At 41.1% G+C, this 19,924-nt stretch overlaps 1 protein-coding gene across 1 annotated transcript in view; it reads left to right on the top strand.

Annotated features, from left to right (window-relative positions):
* Nucleotides 1–335: 335 nt before the first annotated feature.
* LOC120051232 (alpha-1,6-mannosylglycoprotein 6-beta-N-acetylglucosaminyltransferase A-like) overlaps nucleotides 336–19,924 on the top strand; it is a 108,264-nt gene continuing 88,675 nt past the window's right edge. The window contains exons 1-2 of the mRNA XM_038997980.1: nucleotides 336–475; nucleotides 17,440–17,906. Coding sequence (XP_038853908.1) covers nucleotides 17,666–17,906 — 241 coding nt within the window. The 5' untranslated portion in view covers nucleotides 336–475; nucleotides 17,440–17,665. The remainder of the gene's footprint in view (nucleotides 476–17,439; nucleotides 17,907–19,924) is intronic.

Below are 19,924 nucleotides of genomic sequence, written 5' to 3'. Positions count from 1 at the left end.
ATATCGTTTCAGTTATCATGGAATTATTGACCACATAAATAGTTTATGCATATCGTTTTCCCCTATTTGTGATCTCTTTAGGCCCACAATTCCTTGCATGACACATGCAATTGGTACATAATCGCGTGTATGGTGTATGCGAAATATAAAATAAACATGGCTCTAAATATGAATAAAATTGCACCGATGTAACATGTAATACAATGTATGCTTATAATTTTCTCATAAGGGTAAATATTGCTCTCTTTTTTTCCAGGAGATGTTAACATTCAGAGGATCCCTAAATAGCCTTTGCGTTAGGACAAGGTGCTGGAAGTGGCAGAGCGAAAGAAAAGGCTCGAGCGCTAGAGCGGAAAATCATAGCAAGCTACAGTAACTGTCCATTCATACGGAGACTTGTAGCATCTGTTATCATATCAGTATAAAACAAAACCTGAGCCCTGAAGTCAATTTGGAGCACTCTACTATCCGAAAGGTAAGCTGTAATATGATTTCACAACATAGCATTTTCATTGCAGAGACGCAGTATTCTCCCAATCGTACTACGAGCGACTTGTTACTGCGGTTAGAAGTGCTGCTCAATGACGGAAAGATGACCAAAAAGCCAGACTCATACCTAGCTAGCTATTTCAGTTTGTTCGCGTTTCATGTCATATCTCTCGTTAACAGCCATTACAGTAATGTTATTGTTAGTTCCCTGAGTAGCAAGTTAGCTAGCTAACGTTAGTTGGCTAGCCGAGAAACTACTGCATGTGACAGCTAGCGCGAGCTAGTAAAGAATTGCATACCGCAGCACTAATAATCAATCTGACCTGCCATAACAATACAATGGTTAGCTTGTCAGCGAGTCAGCTAACCTGGTTGTTTAAAACCGTTGAAATGCAAACATACTGGCTTCCTTGCTAGCCCTAAAAACATAGTGTCTAGTTATGAACAGGGCTACTTCCTTTCTTGCTAAAATTGTCTGTTGTCGATTATATCAGTGCGCGGTCAGACGAGAGTAGCTAGCTAGCCATGTTATAGGCTACCTGTCATTGACAGTTATTGCAGCAACAATAACAAACCAGCCAGTGCAGGTTTTGTTGTCAACAGATGTCTTTTGTTTCATGATGATACAGAATTATAGCTCTGGTTGCATTGATTTAATAATAATAATAATAGCTAACATTCTTTTGAATTCGATCCGTGGCTTGATATGATAGAAGGGACACTACTGGCTATGTCGCTACAATAGCTGTTTAAAATGTTTCTAGCTAGTTAGCTAGAGGTGTTAACCTTTTTTCCCCCCAATCGAATGAGTATGGATAATCTGTTCGAATCTAAAATGCATGGCTCCAGTTGACACTGCATGGTATTGCCTCGTTTTAGGAGTTGTAGCTCCCACCTGTCATTAAAACAACAATCTATATCTCAATTTGTTATGTACAGCCTATATCTTTTGATTGTCTTTTGACTATCTATATTTGGATAATTTGCAGTCTTTAAAAAAAAAAATTGTACATAAAGCAATGTTACATTTTCACATTTGTAGTTATATTGTAGTATCAATGAAAATATTTTGTGAACATGGTCAGATGTGAGGTGTCCTTTGTGGATAAGTATGAAAACACTTTCCACTATGAGAGCTAGCTCACTATGCGTTCCTAACTTCCTATAGTTCAGTGATTGGGTTGCTCAATACTGCCTTGGCTGCAATCCTCTGAGTAGATCTGAAAGAGTGCTTCTCTTACAACCCAGGAGATTTATTCAAACACCCAGAAATCCCCTTGGAAACAGTCCAGTGTACTCTGTAATTACAAACGTAGTCCACATTCTCTACAGTATACTCTAAGGAATGTGGCTCAGCTACAGGTAAAGTTATGGTTGGTGCCATGAAAACATAAAACATTCAGCTTTTGAGGTTTAGTATCTTCTATTGGAGGTTGGCTCTTTCTTATCCCCTTGGTAATGAAGACGTTTGATTAAGATGGAGGGCAGACTGGCAGGTTTAATTGAGCTGATATTGGGTTTCTGATTCTGTTCACCTCACTGCTTAGCTTATTATCCTGACTATCAAACGGCCATTGGGACTGCAGTTAGCAGAGGTGAGCCGCTGGCTTCCTTGCCTTTTATAAAGAGCTCTGTCAAGTGCCTTCGCTGCAGCTCTTGGGGAGTATAAATCTGCTTGAAAGGAGCTTTGCTCCAGTGGCATGCTTTGCTGCTGGCAAGATAAATCGTTGGTACCCCATCATTGGGCAAGGCTGGAGGTGATGGAGGGATGGGACGGAGGTGGGATTGTTGATGGTTTCTCCCAGAGCTGCGGAACACTAAGTCTCTCTGATTAAAGGGGTCCTGCTCCTCACGGCCTGTACATAATACACACACACACACACCACTGCCCCCCCTCTTTGTGCCACCAACTCACTGTGGTCACTGTGTTCAGCTCGAACTGACTTAGGCTAACACCGCAGTATAGCCTAATACAATCACCTTCTGTTTAAATGGTTGGGAAAATCCAAAGCTTCAGATTTTTTTAAGCCTCTGGTTTTCCTTAAAAATGTCACATCACTAGAGAATTCTGTATTGAGACGTAGGCTAATATTCGCTTCGAACGTGTTAGTATTTGTAGAGGTATTGAAGATTGCCTCACCTTGGTGCTTGTTTTTGTATCAAAGAGATGAGATGTTAATGATTCCTTTGAAGTGCAAGGTAGAGCTTGTAATTAGGCCTTTCATCACTTGATTAGGCTGTAGATTGAATCATATGTATCTCACTTTGTCAAGGCATATGGAAAAGCTTGGGCTAAATATACAGCAGTCAGTATTTTAACACTGGCTTGTATACTACACAACTTTCTATTAAAAGCAAATAGTTGCTTTGTTCAGCTTAGCCATGGAGGAACACAAATGGGAGCTTTTAACTTGGGACTGGATTTAATGCCTTCAATAGCCCTGTTTATACCATATAAATAACCTAGTCATTCTACGTGGTCTTTGTTTATACAACATTGCAGATATCGCTCCGTCATTTCCTGGTTGCAAAAATTTGAATAGTTCCCCTAATTTCAGTTTATGTGACAAAACAAGCAACTATAGTGTAGAGCCCTCAAACTCAACTCTGGCCCTCAAAGCCAGTTACACTGCTTTCTTCCATTGTTCGCCTCTAATCAGGGACTGATTTAGACCTGGCACACCAGGTGGGTGCAATTAATTATCAGGTAGAACAGAAGGGTAAAAGTTGAATACCCCTAGTGTAGAGAATCATTGTACCATCTAAACCGCTGTGAAATATCTCTTCCCATAACTACAAATATTGCATTTTCCTCTGTTTTGAAAGTAAAAGACTCAAAAACTAGACTTAATAACGGGATGCATTGATATAGCGCACGTATAACAGATCTACCGCTTCTTAGACTTGCTTTCAATGACAATTACAGATCTATAACTCACATTTCTATGTGAATTTGGTTAGGTCACACAAAAAGTGATATATTGCAGCTTTAAGGAAGTCTACCTCCTGTGTTACAGGATGTGCTGCAGGACGGTTCAATACTTTATAGGTTTTCATGACATTCTGCTCCAGTCAAATGATTAATGTCCTAGCATCCATACTGAGATCTAATGACACCCGGGATAAAGTGCTCTTCTGTTTCTGCTCTGGTGGATTTCAAGCACAATCAGCAGACCAGGATATTAGCTGCTTTCTGAATCTCTGGGGATGAAGGGGGATGTATTGCTATGATTTAGTTAAATGGTCACTTGTTGCTACGCTCGTCCTGATTAGGTTATTCCTTACATACAGACAAAAAGTCCTGTGGCTATTACAGATAATCTTTATATATAATTAACCTATCTTTCCAACGGCTGTGTTGGTTAAACTGATAGGCCTAACTTTTTGTAATCTGAAAGCCAAAAGTCCACAAACAAAGGTTCCTCTGCGAAAAATAAAGTCAGTCTCAATTGTAACTATGATCTTAATACATAATGAATTCATGTTTCTGAGTATTGTTTTCTTCATCACTGTTGTTTTTGAGATGAGACACTTGCTTGGGAAAGCTTGACTGTGAAAATGAGTGCTTTACTGTACCTACTAGTCCTGACCGTTTTACTGCCGCTTGACCTGAACGGGTATTTGTGGGTTTGGGGTTAAGATGATCACTGTCTAATACAGTATCCCAATCAGTTTAACCGCTCGGCTCTCCATAGGCTTACAGGAGTGAGCAGCAGAGTCGGTCAAGAAACCAGAGCCCAAGCGGGTGTCTGAAATGTGCCTACCCTAGGAGAGCGGCCGAGAGGAAACCATGTTTGATTTACTGTGCGCTGCAGTGCAGTCAACTGCCTCTTTATTCAGAGGAGGTGAATTGAACAGAAACGCTCTGTTGGTACGCAACACACAGTAAGGGGTAAACAACCCACACAACTCTAACTCTGTGTTGGTGTGTAGGGTTGGGGCGAAGTCAACCTTTGTCCTATTGTGATTATGTACCCATAAAACATTGATATACAATGCTATTGCCTCTAGTTTGAGGCAATAGCATCGTATATCACATTAGAGTGTCTAGTTTGAGAAACACACGCCTCACAAGTCCTCAACTGGCAGCTTCATTAAATAGTACTCGCAAAACACCAGCCTCAACGTCAACAGTGAAGAGGCGACTCTGCGATGCTGGCATTCTAGGCAGAGTTGCAAAGAAAAAGCCAGATCTCAGACGGGCCAATAAAAAGAAAAGGTAAAATGGGCAAAAGAACACAGACACTGTACCTCCTAGAAGGCCAGCATCCCGGGGTTGCCTCTTCACTGTTGACGTTGAGACTGGTGTTTTGCGGGGACTATTTAATGAAGCTGCCAGTTGAGGACTTTTGAGGCGTCTGTTTCTCAAACTAGACACTCTAATATACTTGTCCTCTTGCTCAGTTGTTCACCGGGGCCTCCCACTCTTTCTATTCTGGTTAGAGCCAGTTTGCGCTGTTCTGTGAAGGGAGTAGTACACAGCATTGTACAAGATGTTCAGTTTCTTGGCAAGCCTTCATTTCTCAGAACAAGAATAGACTGATGAGTTTCAGAAGAAAGCCTTTGTTTCTGGCCATTTTGAGCCTGTAATCGAACCCACGAATGCTGATGCTCCAGATACTCAACTAGTCTAAAGAAGGCCAGTTTTATTGTTTCTTTAATTAGCACAACAGTTTTCAGCTGTGCTAACATAATTGCAAAAGGGTTTTCTAATGATCAATTAGCCTTTTAAAATTATAAACTTGGATTAGCTAACACAATGTGCCATTGGAACACATGAGTGGTGGTTACTGATAATGGGCCTCCGTACGCCTATGTAGATATTCCATAAAAAAATCTGCCGTTTCCAGCTACAATAGTCATTTACAACATTAACAATGTCTACACTGTATGTCGGATCAATTTGATGTTATTTTAATGGACAACAAACAACAAGGACATTTCTAAGTGACCCTAAACTTTTGAACGGTAGTGTGTGTGTGTGTGTGTCCCGGACTGTGGTGCTGTGTTGAGCCAGGCATGGGCAAGAGGCCAGTGGCTGCCCGGTGGCAGGATGGTGGTGCCCACTCTGCTGGCAGGCTGTGGCCAGCAGCCCTGCCTGGCTGTGGCCAGCAGCCCTGCCTGGCTGGTGAGGTGACCTTCACAGATTGGTCATGGTGCTGCGCCCCCCTGCGTCACGTGTGTGTGGTGCCAACCGCTTGAGAGCAGAGACTGCTGGGAAATGGTAGCTCAGCCGATGAAGGGGAGGTCAGGTGGGAACTGGAGCTTATTCAGTGTGGTACAATGATAAGCCTAGCACTTCGCAGGTAGAAATGCAGGCCTAATGACTAGAGCTGACGAATAGGCCTATGCCTTATTCTACATGACAGATACTCATGGCCGTTCTACACCAGTGTATTTCTATCTGAATGATCTGTAACTGCACTCTCTTTCTGAGGAAATGGAGATATTTCTCACTCGCCCTCTCACTCAGCACCACCGCTGTCATGTTAAGCTCAGCGTGGGTGTCCGGGAACAGCCTGTTTTGATTGTCTCACTGATCACGCTCAGTATTAAGTTACCCATCCCGTGCCATAGTGTTGCTGTTTTGTCTACAAAGGACACAATGCAGTTGCCTGGTTAAACCAGACTGAAGTTAAATACGCAGTGGCTTTTCTGGTCGTAGAGTTGTTTGCTACAACACCTTGCTGAAACAAGAAGCAGCAAAATTTCATAACTTTGTAAAAAGTTAACGTTACCGATGAAACAGACTCAACAGCACTTGTCATCTTTTTGAATGCCCGGTCATACTGTCTTCAGTCAGATGTTCGTTCCACAACACAAAATTATAAACTGGATAGTTTTTCCTCCTCTCGTCTCTCCTTATATTGGCTGTTAAATGTAAACCAGGCTTTCTTTTACTTTGCTGCTTTTGGGTAAAGTTTGTCGACTTTATTATGAAGTGTATACACTACCGGTCAAAAGTTTTAGAACACCTACTCATTCAAGGGTTTTTCTTTATTTTGACTATTTTCTACATTGTAGAATAATACTGAAGACGTATTCAGTCCATGTGTGTTCATAGTTTTGATGTCTTCACTATTATTATACAATGTAGAAAAAAGTAAAAATAAAGAAAAACCCTTGAATAGGTGTTCCGAAACTTTTGACAAGTAGTGTATTTAAAAAAATATATATATATATTTTTTCATGACTGTCTATATCCATATTCGTCAATTACACTATTATACTAAAACTGTCACATCCCTAGGCCTACAGTACATGATAAGATATTCTGTCCAAAGAATAAACTGATTCAATTGATATAAAGACTAGAGCCCGATTGATAAATCGGTTCCACAGAATAAATCGGCGATATTATGTACATAAAATACACATACAGTTGATGTCGGAAGTTTACATCAAGTTTACAGAGCTGGTGTAACTGAGTCAGGTTTGTAGGCCTCCTTGCTCGCACACGCTTTTTCAGTTCTGCCCACACATTTTCTATAGGATTGAGGTCAGGGCTTTGTGATGGCCACTCCAATACCTTTACTTTGTTTTCCTCAAGCCATTTTGCCACAACTTTGGAAGTATGCTTGGGGTCATTGTCCATTTGGAAGACCCATTTGCAACCAAGCTTTAACTTCCTGACTGATGTCTGGAGATGTTGCTTCAATATATCCACATAATTTTCCTTCCTCATGATGCCATCTATTTTGTGAAGTGCACCAGACCCTCCTGCAGCAAAGCACCCCCACAACATGATGTTGCCACACCCGTGCTTCACAGTTGGTATGTTTTACTTTGGCTTGCAAGCCTCCCCCTTTTTCCTCCAAACACAACGATGGTCATTATGGCCAAACAGTTATTTTTTTGTTTCATCAGACCAGAGGACATTTCTCAAAAACTACGATCTTTGTCACCATGTGCAGTTGCAAACCATAGTCTGGCTTTTTTATGGTGGTTTTGGAGCAGTGGCTTCTTCCTTGCTGAGCGGCCTTTCAGGTAATGTCGAAATAGGACTCGTTTTACTGTGGCTATAGATACTTTTGTACCTGTTTCCTCCAGCATCTTCACAAGGTCCTTTGCTGTTGTTCTGGGATTGATTTGCACTTTTCACACCAAAGTACCTTCATCTCTAGGAGACAGAACGCGTCTCTTTCCTGAGCGGTATGACGGCTGTGTGGTCCCATGGTGTTTGCACAGATGAACGCGGTACCTTCATGTGTTTGGAAATTGCTCCCAAGAATGAACCAGGCTTGTGCAGGTCTATAATTTTTTTTCTTCGGTCTTTGCTGATTTCTTTTGATTTTCCCATGATGTCAAGCAAAGGGGCACTGAGTTTGAAGGTAGGCCTTGAAATACATCCACAGGTACACCACCAATTGACTCAAATTATGTCAATAAGCCTATCAGAAGCTTCTAAAGCCATGACATAATTTTTGGGAATTTTCCAAGCTGTTTAAGGCACAGGTAACTTAGTGTATGTAATTGACCCACTTGAATTGTGATACAATGAATTATAAGTGAAATAATCTGTCTGTAAACAATTGTTGGGAAAATTACTTGTGTCATGCACACAGTAGATGTCCTAACCGACTTGCCAAACTATAGTTTGTTAACAAGAAATGTGTGGAGTAGTTGAAAAATGAGTTTTAATGACTCCAACCTAAGTGTATGTAAACTTCCGACTTCAACTGTATGTCTGCTCATTTGCGGTTCACATTTATTTTTACATCATTCAGGCCTAGGTCACAACGTGAGAGATGGTAGTAATGATGGTTTGACAGTGATTAGCTTGCCACAGCCAGCATATTTGAATAAGTAAATAATCAAAAGTACACTTCACCAAGCAAGCAGCCCTGTCCTCATCACATTCTTAACATTAGCTGGCTAGTTAGCCAGCCAGCAAGGTAGTTAGCCAGCAATGTATGCAAGGTAGCTAGCTGTCTGTGCTACTTATGTGCTAACACTGGACTGGTGCCAAAGTGAACACTTGTCCTTGATACAAAAATAAGCCTGTTACTGTCTGGGTCTATTATGTTAGCTAGTGGGCTTAGTTAGTTTTCCGCAATCTGCAAAAAACAAGAGTTGGCACATCTGTCATTTAGGCCACGTGCTTGTATTTATGATGCGATAAGTAGATAACGCTTGCTAGCTAGCTATATTGGAACGTGTGACTAAAACCAGTGCGGTAAGCATTTGCCTGCATAAACGTTTTTAGTCATTAGCACATGCCATTTGCAGTTGAAATGTATAGCCAATACATTTTGTATTGAGAATCAGTGTAATGTACATATGTTTTCTGTAAGAAATTATTGTTGTAAGGAACAGCTAGCTTATGGTCAGTGGATATCCTGTAAACCAGTGGTTCCCAACCTATTTCAGTTATTGTACCACCAATTGCATTTTACTCTGCCTGGAGTACCTCTGAAGTACCCCCTCATGTGCATTTTACCAGTAGGCCTATGGTCTCATGAGTCTTCTCAAGTACCCCCTGTGGATAGGCCAAGTACCCCCAGGGGTCCTAGTACCCCTGGTTGGGAACCACTGCTGTAAACCACAGATAAAATGTACATTTTTGTAATTAGTTAAGAAATAATAATTTTGAATATCTTTTGGAGCACAATTTGTGTATTAAAAAAAAAAGGTCTGTTTTTCATTCCATTTCTAAAAAGCGATATATTGGCAGATTTATCAGTAATCGGTGACTTTTGCCTTCCTAACATCGGTATCGGACCCAAAATCCCTTATCGGTAGATTTCTAGTAAAGACCAGCAGAACTGCATTCTTGTGTAAAGAAATCTTCAGAATGACAATGCAAAATACAATGTGTTAATAAAAGCCAATCCGAGGTGTTGTTGGGCAGAGTATTGTGTGCCGTTCACACCAGTAAGGTATGGCCATTTGTCTGGACTGGAGCTGGGAATTAATAACTGAATGGAGGCCCTGCCGAGTGTGAAGAAGTAGCCTATTAAGATGCACAGTCACACTCGTCTCCATGACAGCATGGCCATCATCAGTTTCACGTATCCATTACCTCAGAATGCTGCCTGGACGCTTCAAGGGCTGTGTAAAGGGACATACCAGTGCCCACTTGAGGCTATAGTCCTACAGTTTAGAAGTGTTAGGGAATGTCATTCCTGTGTTTTAGCTTTGGCTAAATCAAGAGTTTGCACCTGTAAATGTTGGATTGGACATTTCTTAAGTCACGTGATTGACTATTATTTTTAGGTGGGAAATGTAGCCGAGGTTTTTTTAAATTCTGATCCATTATCGATGTAGCATATCTATTCACATATCTCACTGCTTTTGTTCAGCTTCTGCAACATGTGAGGGGGAAAAGGCTCTTAAAGAACATTATTCCATTTCAGTAGGATGCTGCCTCTTTCAGACTCTGAGCAATGCAGTGGAATTAATCTAGAGATCCTCGGCCTGGTTTCCCTTCCCGTATGGAATATTCTCCCCCCCCAGTCTGATGTGGGCTATTTTGAGCTCCCATCACAAATCCTAAGGATATGGACAAAGCCTTAGCAGCCTGCAATGTATGGCCATCTAGCTCAGTCTTCAGGAGGCACGGTGAGGGTCAAGGCTGTGGATGGATTTATCAGTGGGAGGTAGTCTGATTTTGATGACTATCGTGGCTTTTTGGGAGTTATAATATTAAAATTATGTTTTGATAATGTTTTTTTCAGACCTTTGTTGTATGGTCAGGTATGATGATTGGGAGCACACAGACTACTAGTCTAGAGCTTTCTGAAAAAACTAGGGTATTGACGTAGCCCATAGGCTTCAGGTAGCCTATTGTTTATATGCCTAGCTATGTGAGCACACAGTATTTTGTGATCTGACAACTGTATAAGCCTAAACATAATCACATCTGTTAGCAGCAGTTGGGATTCTCAGCCCTTCTAGAGATAAATTGAGTGTGTGTGTGTGGGTTCCAGCCATTAAAACGACAATTCAGCAATTTGTATGTCAGCCACTCCAACGGTCGTGGTGGTATTGTATTTTGTGAAACCGAAGTTGGCCATCAGCACGCAGGGTTTCATAGGCGCTGTTGAGAGCCAGAAGGCACCCTGCCAACCAAATAAAGGTCCTGAATTAGAAACCCGAGAAATCGGTCTGTACTCTGTAACGCTTCCCTTCTAAAGAACAGGGAGACGTTGTGACAAAAGTCAACGAGCACTTTGGGGGTTTCTGTTAGAGTTTCAGGGTCTTGTGAAGGCCACAAGCACATCATTTAGGCCACAAGCACATCATAGAAAAAGTTTTGCAACAGAACACGAAAATGTCTTATTGGGCAAGTTCAGAAAGTAGCGACCTCTCCGTTTTGGGTCATCATACAGCAATGACCTGCGGAATAGTTACAGGGGAGAGGAGGGGGATGAATGAGCCAATTGTAAACTGGGGATTATTAGGTGATCATGATGGTTTTGAGGGCCAGATTGGGAATTTAGCCAGGACACCGGGGTTAACACTAGAGGTTGACCGATTTAATCGGAATAATTAGGGCCGATTTCAAGTTTTCATAACAATCATAGCAAATCGGTATTTTTGGGCGCCGATTTTTATATTTTTATATATACCTTTATTTAACTAGGCAAGTCAGTTAAGAACACATTCTTATTTTCAAGGACGACCTAGGAACGGTGGGTTAACTGCCTCGTTCAGGGGCAGAACGACAGATTTTCACCTTGTCAGCTCCGGGGAACCAATCTTGCAACCTTAGTTAACTAGTCCAACGCAATAACGACCTGCCTCTCTCTCGTTGCACTCCACAAGAAGACTGCCTGTTACGCGAATGCAGTAAGCCAAGGTAAGTTGCTAGCTAGCATTAAACTTATCTTATAAAAACAATCAATCATAATCACTAGTTAACTACACATGGTTGATGATATTACTAGATATTATCTAGCGTGTCCTGCGTTGCATATAATCTGACTGAGCATACAAGTATCTAAATATCTGACTGAGCGGTGGTAGGCAGAAGCAGGCGCGTAAACATTCATTCAAACAGCACTTTCGTGCGTTTTGCCAGCAGCTCTTCGTTGTGCGTCAAGCATTGCGCTGTTTATGACTTCAAGCCTATCAACTCCCGAGATGAGGCTGGTGTAACCGAAGTGAAATGGCTAGCTAGTTAGCGCGCGCTAATAGCGTTTCAAACGTCACTTGCTCTGAGACTTGGAGTAGTTATTCCCCTTGCTATGCTTGGGTAACGCTGCTTCGATGGTGGCTGTTGTCGTTGTGTTGCTGGTTCGAGCCCAGGGAGGAGCGAGGAGAGGGACGGAAGCTATACTGTTACACTGGCAATACTAAAGTGCCTATAAGAACATCTAATAGTCAAAGGTTAATGAAATACAAATGGTATAGAGGGAAATAGTCCTATAATTCTATAATAACTACAACCTAAAACTTCTTACCTGGGAATATAAAGACTCATGTTAAAAGGAACCACCAGCTTTCATATGTTCTCATGTTCTGAGCAAGGAACTGAAACATTAGCTTTCTTACATAGCACATATTGCACTTTTACTTTCTTCTCCAACACTTTGTTTTTGCATTATTTAAACCAAATTGAACATGTTTCATTATTTACTTGAGGCTAAATAGATTTTATTGATGTATTATATTAAGTTAAAATAAGTGTTCATTCAGTATTGTTGTAATTGTCATTACAAATACATTTTTTTTTTAAATCGGCCGATTAATCAGTATCGGCTTTTTTGGTCCTCCAATAATCTGTATCGGTATCGGCGTTGAAAAATCATAATCGGTTGACCTCTAGTTAACACCCCTACTCTTACGATAAGTGCCATGGGATCTTTAATGACCTCAGAGAGTCAGGACACCCGTTTTAATGTCCCATCCGAAAGACAGCACCCTACACAGGGCAGTGTCCCCAATCACTGCCCTGGGGCATTGGGATATTTTTTAGACCAGACGAAAGAGTGCCTCCTACTGGCCCTCCAACACCACTTCCAGCAGCATCTGGTTTACCATCCAGGGACTGACCAAGACCAACCCTGCTTATCTTCAGAAGCAAGCCAGCAGTGGTATGCAGGGTGGTATGCTGCTGACATTAGTCAGCAGTGACTACAGTAGTGACCCCCAACCCTTCTCCTTATCGGCGGAGAATGGCAACTCCTAACTCAGTCTCACAGAACCCAGACCTGTGAGAGACAGTCGATGTTATCAGTGCAGCAGATTGCAGAGTGCTGAAGTAGGTTTGAGAATTTAAAGCGCAGTGCAGAGATTTTGTTTTTCAAGCCCGAAGGCTTCATTTCTTTTGCACTGTATCACATTCGAGATGATCAAAGTGCAGCATAGGTGTTAGCAGAAGAAAAAGATTGACTTGGCTACATTTGAATTTAATTGAATAATTTAACTTTTTCCTTATCCCATCCTTCATGACTTGTTAAATGGTCTTGATAGTCTCAAAACGGGTGACAATGGCAACACGGACGTAGAAGTTTTCAATAGAAAAAGCCCATATATTTGTTAGGGGTGGTACGCCTAAATATCCAAGGAACACTGGCACATAACGGTGTTGAGATTCTGTCAGAAGTATTGCGCTGCCTGTGAAGTTTCACTGCTGGAGGAAAGACTGCTCATGTATTGCAGCGCTGAACAATATTCCCAGGGATCATTTGGAAGGGGAAGAGGGCCTTTTATTATCCTGCCTTTGTGTTGCATGTGACGGTGCTATCTAGAAGAAAAAGAAACGCACACCTATTTAGGCGAGGTGCTGGCTAGCGGAGTAGAAAACTTAAAAATAAAGGAGAGCTGCACACTCTAGGAGCTCAGATGCAAAAATATTTAATTTACCAACGTTTCGACAGGCAAGCTGTCTTCATCAGGGTACAATCACAGACACTGCGGGATGACTCGTTTATATATAGTGTCAAGACACACAGGTGTCTAATCATGGCCAAGAGTGGCCTAATATCATTGGTTAATTTCTCAGTCAGTTCTCCACTGCCTCATCCCTGGGCCTGTATTCATAAAGCATCTCAGAAGTGCTGATTTAGTATAGTTTTGCCTTTTTAATCACAATTAGTAAGAGATGCGTTGTGAATACCGGCCCTAAAGTTTTCATTTTCATTTTATAATATGTCTCGAGGCATTTATATCTTCAAATGTTCTTGCTAATGGAGAAAGACCTTTGGCTATTCGGGAAATGATTTCTTTAACTGTTTCTGAGGCCTGTAACTATCTAATCCTCATCAAAGCGTTAAAATCTGATGCTTGTTAATTGACAAAGCTTTGTGGCAACTGATCTGAACAAAAAAATATAAGCAATGTAAGTTTTCCGTCATTTAGAATATCATGAAGCTTATTGGGTCTCTAAAGAACAATTTGAAGCTGTTTCATGCATTATGAAGTCCACTCTTATCATAGTGAGTGTGTTTGTCCCAACATTGAGGTTCAGAAACACATTATCATATATGTAGCTAGATTGATCTGTTGTTTTTGGAACATGGTTGTGTCTGTCTCAGCTGGCAGCATCACAGGGTGCAAGCAGTCATTACCGTGAGGTAATGTATCTCTGTGGCTGTGTGTGGCTACTCTGTGTTCACTTCCTATAGCTAGCAGGGGGGCTGCATAGCTTAAGTCCTTGGGGGGCACATCCCTGCTGGTTTTGGTACCTTTTAACCAAACTTATTTCAGGAAGATGTGTTCGGTAGGGCATAACGTTGTGGAATGTTCTGATAGAGTGAGGAATCATGTCAGCTCTATTCATGACATTTCTAGATCTGCAATGTTTAGCTTGTTACACCCTGTTCAGCAGAGTGCATGTTGTGCTCTCCAGCAAATCAGTAACATCAATAGATCAAATGGCTTTCTGAGATAATATTAATACACAGATCATACACATAATGTTAGTTAGCGAGCCAGCCACCTAATGTCAGCTAGCTAGCTAACAGTAAGCTTTAACTTGCAATGAAAACAACTTTCTGACAAAATTAGAAACGTATTATATCTGAAACAACTGTAGCTAGACTCTTACCCATATACATGGATGACCGCTTTACGGCAGACTGCATTAAGACGACCTGTGTCATTTCCGTTTTGTTTGTACAGCTTGCTTGGCCCGTTGTAAAGTCACTCTCTGGTTCATACTGACTGTGTGAAATGCCATAAGAATCATCAGATCTTTCTCCCTCTCTGTCACAATGCCATGGTTGCCCTTAGTTTGAAGATGGAATCCGGAGACAGGTGTTTTATACAACAGCCTTATGTGTTCTCTTTTTGACTCCCTCAGCATTTGCAATCAAACACCAGAGTTGTATTCATCTCCTTATCATACTCTGCTTCAACCAGACATTCTACTGATTTCAAAACTCGGTCAACTTCTTCCGTGACAACAAAACTGTTGATCGCCGTTACACGGCAGACCAATCCGAAACCCATCTCTCGGCATGTCCAGCCCATTCATTATCTCAGCCAATCATGGCTAGCATGAAGGTTCCTGTCTTTTTCTGTGGCTAAACCAACTAGGCTCGTAATTTAACAACTTTATTTGTATTTACAGAAGGCATACAAGTTTGTTATTAAGGCAAATGAAAGCTCAAATGTTCAAGAAGACACATTTTGATAAAAAATACAAATAAATGTTAAAATGCCTCTCCTGTGAAGTCGTTACTTGCAACATAAACCTAGTTTATGAAACAAGTCACAGACCATATCTGTGCAAAAAATTTATTTTATATAAACTTTCTTTCATTGCCCAGTAGCTAAAGGCAGAATCTTAGTCATTTTAGCAACCCATGCTATTTATTGCATATTCGATCTCCCCTCTTTCAAAAATTCGAATTGATATTTTGATTTTGTCACATGAAACCTCACATGCGAGCAGTGGCCTTTTGACAAGTGTTTTCCCGCAAATTGCATAATGGAATGAACGTTCACGCGTACCCTACTGCCTTGTGTACATTGCTGCACTTATAATGTGAAGAAATAATAGCATAATAATAATTTTAAGCAAATGTTCTGATCTGTTGCATCAGACTCATTGCTTTTTAACGTTTAATTTTTTGTGTACCATATGCCTACTGGTTTTATGAATATGGATCTATCGTTCCACAACTGTTCCAGAGTCTGTTTGGAATTGGCTATTTCTTTCTCAACAAGCTGACCAATAGAATAGGTCAACTTTTCTACTATTGGGATAGTAAATTGACACAGGCTAGTGATTTTGCTGTTTGTTACTCATCTTGTTGGCTGAGGGAAAGTAAATGTGGACAGTTATTCTAACATCTTGAAAGTGCACATCATAATTCGGTAAGAAGGAAGCCCTATGTACTACTACTTCTGACTAGGCCTGTGATAACATATGCTTTATTAGAGTGGAGCGATATGGACAAAAATCCATATCACAATAAATTGACTGAATTATCACGATAACGATAAGTTGAATGACAAATGTATAACATTTGGCCTTTTGGCCTATTTATTGCCTTACCTCCCTTATCCTACCTCATTTTCACATACTGTATATAGACTTTTTATACTATATTATTGACTGTATGTTTGTTTATTCCTATTGTAACTCTGTGTTGTTGTATGTGTCGAACTGCTTTGCTTTATCTTGGCCAGGTCGCAGTTGCAAATGAGAACTTGTTCTCAACTAGCCTACCTGGTTAAATAAAGGTGAAATAAATGTAAAAATGAATGTGCATCAGACACTTTTTTACATTACCCTTAAAAAACTACGACTACTTTGAATGTTGTAGCCATTCAATTATCCCATTTATAAAGTACCCTTATTTCATTTCAAACTTTCCATTTCTCTAGTGTAGATTACATGTTGTAACTCCATATTAGCAGCCTTATTTCAAACTTTCCATTTCTGTAGTGTAGGCTTACTTATCATCGCTCTCTCTCTCCTCTCCTTTCCTCTCCCTCCATTTCTCTCCCTCAACACAGTGCTTTCATTGAAAGGCTTATGAAGGACTTATTATGGTTAGTGAGACTTTTCGGGCACATTACGAAATAGCCTCACCTCTTGGCTGGAGATGATGGGCAAGAAGTATTGCCATTTCACCCAAGAGCGAAACATCCTGTTTTTCTCCATCCTTGAGTGGGCAGGATACTGTTTTTTTATAAACTGTCACTGAAATATTTCCCAACTCCTCATACCTCCACTAAAGTTGACTTGAGGTATATTTGTGTGTCATGGAAAGGTTTCTTGGCCAGTAGTCCTAAGGGTAACCTGCACACTCATTCAGTTTCTTGTAGCCAAGCTATCAACATATTATTTTTGAGAAAATAATTACACAGTAGACCTTAAAGGTTTGAACATAGACAGAGACAACATAAAATAACATTTAGCTTTCTTTAGGATGTTTAACAGAAATGGAAGTTGGCTTAACTCTGAAGAGAGACGGTTGGGTTATATTTCCCTGTGGAGACAATGTGATTATTCACGATTTTCACTTCACGCTGACTGCATCTTTTTTGCATGAGAATCTTAGCAGCACGGATGTGTCAGCTTTGATACAGTTTGTTTGTCTCTCTCCGTATAGTTCTTGGCACACGTTTCAGGGTGCAGTTCTATCTCCTGCTGTTTAATCGAAACAAACTTAAAACAAAGTGGTCAAATTATAGCAGGTTGTTTGTAACGCATTGCAGCAAGGAAAGGAGGTTGTCTATAGTTTGTGTGGTGTGCACTTGTGTTTTTGGATGCAGATGGCAGAGACCAAAAGGGTTATCCATGAGTTCATCTGACTCTGGGTAAGTAGAAAAAGGGCTTAGTTGCCAACATCTCGCACTATCCCTTTAAAAGCTAATCTCGTCAAAGTGTGGCTCTATGCTAAATTAATATAGGGGAAACATTGGATGGCTATAGCTACAGTAGCTAACACCCGCCTTGGGAATGCCCATGTAAATACTACTCCTTTTTTGCTTCTGGAACTGCAGTGTGTGCCTCTAACAGCCTTTCTTATGTCTCCTCCTCTCTGGCAGAATGCAGCTTGGCCAGTCAACCCGGTGGGAGTGACCGATAAGGATGGGCCAAAGAAGTAGAGCCCACTGGTGAGGAGTGGTGGAGAGGCCAAACAGAACCATAGCGACTAAACTACGCCGAGCGACACCATGCCCCGCCTCCCCTCCTGAACTCTCCTCCGACTCAGTCCCTTCCACTCCCTCTCCCTTACACACAGATACAGTCGAGCTGCGGGTCACGCTCGCTATGGCCTCGGCCTACCTGTGGAAGCTGTCGTCCCAGAAGCTGGGCTTCTTCCTGGTGAGCTTTGGCTTCATCTGGGGCATGATGCTGCTCCACTTCACTATCCAGCAGCGGGCCACGCACGAGAGCAGCACCATGCTGCGACAGCAGATCCTGGAGCTCAGCAAGCGCTACATCAAGGCCCTGGCCGAGGAGAACCAGAGCGTCATGGACGGGCCCTACGTGGGAACCATGACGGCCTATGGTGAATACCGAGCACTGTACAAGTAGTGTTCTCCGTCCTTTGCGCTCTCTTCAAAATAGAATGATTCCACCTTGCAAAGCAGTGGTTGTAAGAACTCAGAATTTGTTAATGGTACACTGGGAATGTTCCATTCATTCACTTGGAATGTTTTATTGAATGGAATTCTGATTTGCCAGTTGTTGGTAGTGCTGCAATATTTGATCAACCTTAGTTAGAGAAAACACTGTTATTGAATAAGGACAGGCTGAATTGATTTACTATGTAGGCTAAGTAGAAGTGCCTTCAAAGTCAAAATAGCCAGCCCTATACATCCTCTGACATACATATCATACACAATGTATAATGTAGGCTATTTATAAGCGTTTATATTGCATTGTATTGTGGTTGTAATGTAACCGAAGACAAGAAGAAAAGATACATTTACATTTTGTCTACAGCAAGGTGCTGCCTCATGTTGGAAAAAGGAAAGTAAAGTATTAGGGGGCTAGCCAGCCAGTAACTTGACTTGCGCTAAAAGAAGTGAGTGTTATGCTGATGCAGCTGCTTTCCCGCCATAACCTATTAACGCCTCGCGAACAGCCATCAATAAGTTATTCATGCCGCTAATAGACCCGTTTGGGTCAATGAGAGGCTTCATTAGAAACATGAGATTGGAATTGATTACGCTGAATACATTCTAATGGATTGCGAAAAACAAGAAAATACTGTATAATGACCAGGTAACCAACCAACTGCCACTGGTCCTCTTCCAGGAAAGTAGCTCTCTGAAAAGGCCATGCCTAATATGATTCGTCTTAAAACTCTGTTAGCCTGTAAAATTGAATTTATCTGGGTTTGTTAGGCAGGAAGCCTCCCGCCTATCAACCTCAGTTCTGCCACAGTCTGCTAATCGCCAGACCTCAAGAGTACTGACTGGCGAACACGGAGCATTTAGCTGCTCTTGTTCCCCTTAGGGTCTGTGTTAAAACATTGATGCAGAGTGTTGAAGCATCTGCCTTGGTGAAACCCCTGGTTGTACATAGCCGGGATGCGTCCCAAATGGCATCCTATTCCCTATTTAGTGCGCTACTATGGGCCCTGTCAAAAGTAGTGCACTACATTAGGAATAGGATGCCATTTGTAATACAACCGAGAAGTCTGTTGTTCTAGCAGCCCAGTGCTCTCCGACCCGTTTTTAAATGACCTGGAGGAGGGTGTTGAAAGAAATCCTAAGCTTTATCCCAGACCGGTATAATGATATAATCAGCTCAATGTAATGGGCTAATTGCTTAATCATGTCATTAATTATCTCCAGAAAAGCATGAAATGAGTTGTTGCTGCAAACACTATTATTCGGGAGGCAATGAGACAAAAGATCTGTGATACAGTCTCATCTTATCAGAACAGATTCAGAATATTCTGTCAATAGCCTGAACTTTTAATTTAATTTAATAAACTTTATTAATGCATCAAATGGAGGAAATGTTTATATGATGTCTTGACCTAGGTCTAAAGAACCAGTCTGGAACCAGTTTATAATGGACTGGATGATACCAGTTTCCCTGTTTGAGACATGTTCAAATGAGAGAAAACAATCTTAATCTACTTCTTGAGACTAGAACACTGTTTACTCTCTGCCATTAGAAATGTAATTATAAGTTCTAGCCTTTTTATGCTTTTGATTAAATAAAAGTAGTAAGGAGAAAAATGTGCTTCATGCTACAGTATTTGTACTCCCTCTGCAGATCTAGGATTCGTCTCAATATGACATTAATGCATTTAAGGGGAATTATGACTTGCTCTCTGCTCTCAGTAAATTACCCATAAAATCTGAGTGCACATTAATTAAATATTGTATCAAGACTGAATTGGTCTGGTGGTTTATATGGTGCATTGAACACTGTTTATTAGTTTGAGTAGATGGGAATTTGGACTGAAGAGAGAGAAGCGATGAACGAAACCAAATTCCAGCTAACCTGTTTCCATGCTTTCCTTTTGTGAGAAGAGTTTATTAGGTTTATAAATATCTGGAAAACCCA

Source organism: Salvelinus namaycush, chromosome 7 (genome assembly GCF_016432855.1).
Source record: "Salvelinus namaycush isolate Seneca chromosome 7, SaNama_1.0, whole genome shotgun sequence".
Classification (NCBI taxonomy): domain Eukaryota; kingdom Metazoa; phylum Chordata; class Actinopteri; order Salmoniformes; family Salmonidae; genus Salvelinus; species Salvelinus namaycush.
This window is presented reverse-complemented; position numbering and strand designations above follow the sequence as displayed.